Source organism: Nothoprocta perdicaria, unplaced genomic scaffold, assembly GCF_003342845.1.
Source record: "Nothoprocta perdicaria isolate Ctin4 unplaced genomic scaffold, notPer1 scaffold_140, whole genome shotgun sequence".
Lineage (NCBI taxonomy): Eukaryota > Metazoa > Chordata > Aves > Tinamiformes > Tinamidae > Nothoprocta > Nothoprocta perdicaria.
The window spans coordinates 788,213-795,412 of record NW_020454539.1 but is presented as its reverse complement, the minus strand read 5'-3'; the positions used below and the strand labels follow the sequence as shown (position 1 = coordinate 795,412).

Below are 7,200 nucleotides of genomic sequence, written 5' to 3'. Positions count from 1 at the left end.
CCCCGTTTTTTTTCCCCCGTTTTTTTTCCCTTTTTTTCCTCTGAACAGTTTAACATTTCACACCTTTTCTAACACGGCAAATGGAGCTAATCCAAGTTTTGAGTGGACATTTGTCACAGTGTATGTAGCCTTTTGGTGAGGCTGAATAGGATATTAAAAAACAAAATAAAAAACCCAAACACGAGTGGTTTCTCTTCCTCTAGTTACTTGAAAGGTTGCATTAATGCTACTCGTATTTCGTAATTTCCCTGGCAGTTGACTATGAAATTTGACCTATTTAAATGGTTTTACTGTACTAGATTTCCTGGAGACCTTTCAAGATAATTTGCTTCCTAATCTAAATTTAACAGTTACATAAACCACATTTTGGAGACTTGGAAATTTCTCTCTACTGCCTCTGCTTGCCTTTTTTTTTTTTTTTTTTTTTTTTGATAGACAGGACATACTGTAAAAGTATAAGTACAGGACTTTAATCTGAGATTTGCACTGAGCTTGTCAGTTTATATACATAGATGCCGGTTTTCTTTTTAATAAGATAAAAGTAGGTTATTTTCTGCCCCACTTAAATGTTTTCTTGGTACTGTGGCCAATTCCATTCTTGTCGATCAGTTTTAAAATTTGAAGAAATAAATTCTCGTAGGTCTAGAGTATATATTTGAGTTACAGTTCCTTGATTTTCTTGGCCTTTTCATTCTGTGTAGATTTTAACAGATAGGGAATGTTGAATATATATGCTAACCTTTCTCTCAGCAAACGAAGCCAGGAAGGAGAGGACTGTTACTCCGTCGAGGTCCTGTTTTCAGGAATCTCGGCTGCATTTAGGGATTCATTTTGTGCACTTGTCGCTGATGTCTCGCCTAACACAGAAGACTCTGACATTCACCATCCTTCTGCCTGCTAACTTGGTGAGTGGTAAACTATTGCAGGAGATGTATTTTAACACGGGAGCACATTCTTAATGATTTGCTTGGTAAACTTGGTTTCCTCTGAAGCGAATGGCAAAGCAAAGCGTGTTTGGCACTGTTGTTTCTACCGGSTTTTGAGAACGGTGCTTTGAACAAGACTGAAATTGTTGATTGTCTGCTGCTTACATCTCGAGCCTGGCTGGTTTTTTGAGCAATGTGTGATAACTGGCTCTGCAGAGCGGGAAGTTTCTTAAGAAAGGAGTGGATTTTTTTCCCTTTTTCAGGCGGGAGGGCGAAGCAGCAAGTGGGTATTTCTTAACGAGACACTGGGCTTACCTTAGTGCTGATACTCGCAAAATAAGCCAAAAAATAAGGGCAAACGTAACCTAGGAATCATTATTATAAAGCCACCTCTCCTATATTTTTAGAAGCATCCACCCTACCCCCTAAACCGCTTCCTGCGTGTGCTGTGGGAGACGTTGGCTACGCRCAGGGGAAGGAAGCTGCCGAGTTGCAGAGGGGCTGATGCCCCGCTCAGCTGTGCCCAGCCTGCGCCGGGGCTCCACGCGGCACCTCCGGGAAGCACCGGGAATGCCGGCAGCGTGGGATTGCTGCCGTGCCCGGGGAGAACCCGCCGTCCCRGCGTTATTTGGGATTGAGCACCCGAAGGGCACAGGACGCTCCTCTGGGCAGCCCAGTGTCTCTCTCCTTGCCGGCACTGACTGTTTTAAACGTGACTTTTGTATTTGGTTTCCATGTAAAAGGTGCTCCAAGGTGAGCACTTCGTGTTGGGTCTTTGGGAGAACTTGTTCATGGGGTCATAAAGTGATTTAGCATCCTCTCTGGGGCCCTCCGTTAATATATCAGCGTGTGTTGTGCTCTAGGTTTTGGTCATCTRCGCTTGACTGCGAGGTCAATCTGAATTGCATCCATAGCCAAAGCACCCCTACTTACCTCCTGTAGCATGGATCATAATTTGGTGATCGAGAAATGAAACTTTTTTTTTTTTTCTCCTTTGGAGCCACTTGACTCCTTTACTCTACAACAGGATTAAGCTTTATGTTACTTTACACTTTTTTCCCCTTAAGTATTGGACCTACTGGTAAGCTAAAGAGCTAAAATTAAATTCTCAAAATACAGAACAATAGTTCAACATGAAAACTTKCAAAAGACCTGAATGAAGATAAAGGATCGGAAAATGTCTGATTTTTTTCTTTTTTTTTTTTTTTTTATCTTCAGTAGAAAGCATTTCTATCAARCACCTAATGACTGCTCGTCTCTTTTTGTCTCATCTCTTTAATCTCTTTTTTTTTTAATAGCATCTGAGATCCCTTTCTAAAGTTATTTTTCARCTCCTCTGTGGAAGGAAAGTATTTCTTATTTAATATGAAAAATCTTGAAATATTTTTTCATTTTGTGGTTAAAAATAATAATATTTTGAATTGCYCTAGGGTTATCAAGTGCCATTCATTATAACCGATACACTGAGGTTGGAAAAGRACATTAGTAACCTCATGAACACTGAATTTGTTATATCCTCCAGAGTCCTTGCATTCAGTTTTGGTGCATTTCATTGAGAGAAAAAAACGTGAATTGTGTCCCTTCTTTAAGGACTTACTGTCACTGTAGTTTTGAGGGTCTAAAGACAGGAAAGAAAAACTCTAGAATATTTGAGAGATTCTACCCACCTGTGACTTGTTTTGGTTCTGCTCACTTGTTTGGATTCACCACACCAGTGGACGGAGGAAATTGTCCTCATTTCCACCTGTAGTCATTTAACTGTGTTGGGTTCGCTCCAGCTTCCTCAGCTCTTTGCAAGCCGGGGAGCACGGGAGGTCAGCTGAGGTAAGTCAAGATCAGCTATCGAGGCCTCGGATGAGACCTAAGGCTTCGGGGTGGGAATGCTGGTGCTTGTGACAGGGGCAGCTTCATGGCCTGCTCGCACCCAGGCCGGCAGTCCCGAGTGGGAGATGAGGGATGGCAGCTCGGCCGTCCCTGCAGGCTGCTGCTCCGCAGAGCAGGTTGCAGTTAATCCCCCGTGAGCTACAGCCTGCTTGGCAGTCTCGGTGTGCGAGCTTACGAAAGGGTGTCGTAAAGGAAGGGCTCGCCTATTAAAAACGTAAGTAAAGCCTCCTTTCAGGACGGTCCTGCCGGAGCTGGGCGAAGACTTTTGCCCCTATATCACGTAGGGACACATCGCAGCATGTTGATCATTTTAATAACCTGTCTTCCTGAGCATAGCCCTTGCTTGATTTGTGGCAGCTCTGCGGGTGTTTATTCCTGGCACTTGTGGTTACTATTGCTGCAGAAAGCCGGCTGGGATCCGGGGTGGGCTTATTAACCTGGGTGACTGCTCTTTCAGCTCCTCTCTGCTCTAATGGGAGTATAAATTGCTTTTCTGAGCTGATGCAAATTCACTTCCAAAAGAGAATTTTAAAATGTTTTTTACTATGTTGCCAGAAGTGTATCTCCTTTTATTTTTTTTAAAGCTTTTACACTTGCCATTTTTATGTAAGCTGTCCCTAAAGTGGCCATTCCCCCTATAGCTTCCTCATCGCAGAGGCAGAAATCCAGGCTCCTGGAGGGTCCTTTCTGTGGCTGCATCTCCTAACCTTGCAGTTTAAACCAATGTTAATTGAATGTTCGTGTTGTACTTTTTGGATAGCCCTGTCCTTAATGCAGAGTGAAAAGCTTTTATTGCTACATGTTTTTATAGACTTACGAAAGATGAGAAGCTCCTGCCTCAAGCTTTCAACATCTTTTAACAGCTGCTCAGAAATTCATCTGAATGTTTTAAAAAAAAACCCTAAAACACCCAGAACAAGCAATGAGCACTCGTGAAGATGTGGGATGTTGCTGTAGGAACGTATTTGCAGCTTCTCCCCAGGCCTTCAGAGCTGAAGGCTGCTGGCCAGGGAGGTGTTGACAGTGGTGCATCCTGCTCCTTTTTGGGGACAGTTGTGTCATTTGGGGTCTCCTCCTCCCTCATTTGCCACCCACCACTTAGCCTCAAACCTGGGACCTCCCAAACCTCCTCTTTAAAGGAGAAGCCCGTTTGGCTCAAGCGCTTTCTACCTGTCGCTCTGCTTTGCTGAAGAGATCCACTGAAATGTCTTGATCCGACCGGTGCCTGTGCAAGCCAGGTTAAGGTGCTAGACAGAAGCACCTTTTTCATGTCCCATCCTGTTCTCCCACCTACCCACAAAGGTTAAATATCCGAACATGAAAGATTTTTTTTCTTTTCTTTTTATATATACATGTGATGGTTGAAATTATACACATAATTTCCGTCTCAGCTTTCAAGAGTGTGGGGTTTTGTTTGTTTGTTTTTGAAGTATTTAAACTCAGTAAACTCAGGCTCTTGCATATAAAAGGGCACTGGAAATTTCCAGTGAATTAAGCAATTCTTCTGCCACTGATTCCGTTGCAATCTCTCCAGAGCCTTCTGATGAACTTTTCTTATCTGGAAATCCTGTTTATCCCATGGGCTTTGGTTAATCTCAAGGCAGATTGTACGATAACCAACACAAAGAATTGGTTATCAAATGGTTATTTAGCTTTTTTTTTTTTTCCCTCCCCCTTCCCCCCTTTTTTAATAGATATAATGTATTTTTGTTTTGTTTAAGTTTCAGGTGTTGGCGAGCTGGCAGTTCTACTGCTGCAGCTCTTTCCGGCAGTTAAGTTTGTAGCCTCCCAGTGCCTSTTTTCTTCTCCAAAATATTGATTTGTTCCTGACCTTGCAAGATGGTTTCTTGAGTTTTCTCTAATGCTTTGCGTATCTGATCCATTGAGAAGATAGGGATGTTTTTCCTTTCATATTAATTTGTAAACTGTTASTGGTTCTTGCTTAGCAGATGTAGTGCTGTCGACCTGCATGGCAGGACTTGGGAGACAGGATATGGATTTTTGTTGGAGCTTGTTTGGAGTATGTAGGTGAGCTGCTTGTTTTTAAGCAACGATGTGGGACTTGATCTTCACCATTCTCTATATGTCTTAACCACTTAAAAATAAATTTTGAAAAGCCCTGTGCTCAGTTATGGATCTCCCACGGAGCCGCAGGGTTGTTTCTCACTGCTGCCGTCCATCCCTTCGTCTCTAACTTCTGGGAGCCGCGTTTCCTTGTGAGCTAAGCTGTGACCAGGCGACTTCGATGGAATTAGTCGGCTTTTATTATATTTATATTTATATTTATATTTATATTTATATTTATATTTATATTTATATTTATATTTATATTTATATTTATATTTATATTTATATTTCCCCCCCTTTCTGAAGATGAGTCTCCTGCTTCCCACGGGCACCCTTCTCCCAGGCAAGCTGCCTTTCTCTGTGCAGGCCTCATGGCGGCTCCGGCCTACAGCCCTGTCTCATCCCGCAATGGCGCCGCGGCGCCTCCTCGAGGCTGCGGGGATGGGGCTGGGCCGCCGTGGGGCACCTTGTGGCTGGAGGGATGGGGGGCTGAAGGGATGGGGYGTCACCGCCATGGCGCCGCCTCCTGGGTGAAGGGATGAGACCTGGCTGCCATGGGCTCCCCCTGGATGAAGGGGTGAAGTGTCCTTGTCACAGCACCTCGTGGCTGAAGGGATGAGGCGTCACCACCATGGATCCTCCTGGGTGAAGGGATGGGGCGGTGCCACCATGGCACCTCCCCTCCCCAAGGCTGAAGGGATGGGGTGAAGGTGAAGGGATGAGACCTGGCTGCCGTGGCTCCTCTTGGCTGAAGAGATGGGGCATCGCTGCCATGGCTCCTCCTGGATGAAGGGATGGGACGTCGCTGCCACAGCASCTCATGGCTGAAGGGATGGGGCAGTGTGGCCATGGCACCTGCCCTCCTCATGGCTGAAGGGATGAGGCATCACCACCATGGCTCCTCCTGGCTGAAGGGATGGGAAGGTGCCGCCATGGCACCTCCCTTCCCCATGGCTGAAGGGATGAGACATTGCCTTGTGTCTCTGCACGGAGTGGAGCCGGGCACCGTGCTGGGAGAGAGCGGGTGGGTTGTGCTGCTTCCTGGAAAACATGAAGCAAACTCATCAGAGGTGCATGGTTTTCAAGGGGACCTCATGCCATAGGAGTGTGGTCTAGGAGTGTCTTGCAGACGTGAAACACGGTGGCCAGGCTTGGAGTACATGTGCGCCTCGAGTTCTGCTGTCTTAAGTGTGATGAGGCTGYGGGGAAGTCTGATTTTTGTTTATCTGTTTGCTTTTTCCTCCCTTGCTAACATAGTTGCATCAWTTTTTTTGTTTTTTTTTTTCTCCTTTTCTCCTCAGGATGCGTCAGGATGAAACGCCACAGGCATCTTAGCACCAGTGACAGTTCAGACAATGAGAGTGAGTAACACGGGCTAGTGTTTCTTTGGTCTATCACCCCCTTGTGGTTTCCTTCTGTGGTTTGAGGGCAAACTGTTTCACCTCTATAATTAAAAAAATGTTTCTTGCTTGATTTCATTTTCTTCTTGCAGCATTCTTTCTTCTTTWGTGTTCTGAGCGCTTTTACTGGAGGAGAATGAAGCTGAGAATTGTATAAATTCAGCGTAGGATTTTGAGTCTGTATACAGTTTCAGTAGAAATTTGTATGTCTCAGCTTTATGGGAAATAATCTATAATTTTGAAGAAATTTCACTCTCAAGAGGAAGTTTTCAAAAGCCAGGGTTATTTTGTCCTCTGCAGAGCCTGAACTTTAAAATTCCCAGGATTGAAAAGCTGGTTCCTGATCTTTTCAGTGTCAGTCTGTTACCTGTGTTTATTAAAGTTAGGTTTTAAGGGTGCCTTGGCACACACCTCGCTCAGGTTGCACCTTTCCACGTGCAGGTGTAGAACTTGGCAGGATCTGGTCTGTTCCTAAATCTGTGCCCGCTGAAGAACTCTGTTTCTAATGGCAATTCATTCTCACCTTTCTTGGAAGTCGTCAAAGTATCATGCACTGAACTAGCGTTTTGCCCAGAAATGTCTAGACACGATGCTCTACTTTTTTCTTTTTGCATATCTTTTGAGCGTACTTAGGTATCCTTGCTTCTGTTTGTTTTTCCCAACTTGTAGGCTTCCTGTCCTCAGTTTGCTGCTCCTCCTGCTTTTTGCTAGATGGGAAAAGGAGGCAGGCAGTCTGTGTGCTTGTTTCTGTTTACTCACACTTGTGTCACACAGAGCAAAATGCACCTCTAAAATCAGCCTGCTGTGGTGCTTTACGAAGAACAAGTGGAACGGGAGGAGCTGTAATCAAACCTACAGACTGCATAGGACTTTCTTTACCCATGTCTTGTCAAGAATTATGATAATTCAACTATAGTGTCTTG

The 7,200-nt window shown here is 44.6% G+C and overlaps 1 protein-coding gene across 1 annotated transcript in view; it reads left to right on the top strand.

Annotated features, from left to right (window-relative positions):
• JADE3 (jade family PHD finger 3) overlaps positions 1-7,200 on the top strand; it is a 32,187-nt gene that overhangs the window by 1,464 nt on the left and 23,523 nt on the right. Inside the window, exon 2 of the mRNA XM_026034269.1 lies at positions 6,179-6,238. Within this exon, the coding sequence (XP_025890054.1) occupies positions 6,190-6,238 (49 nt within the window). The 5' untranslated portion in view covers positions 6,179-6,189. The remainder of the gene's footprint in view (positions 1-6,178; positions 6,239-7,200) is intronic.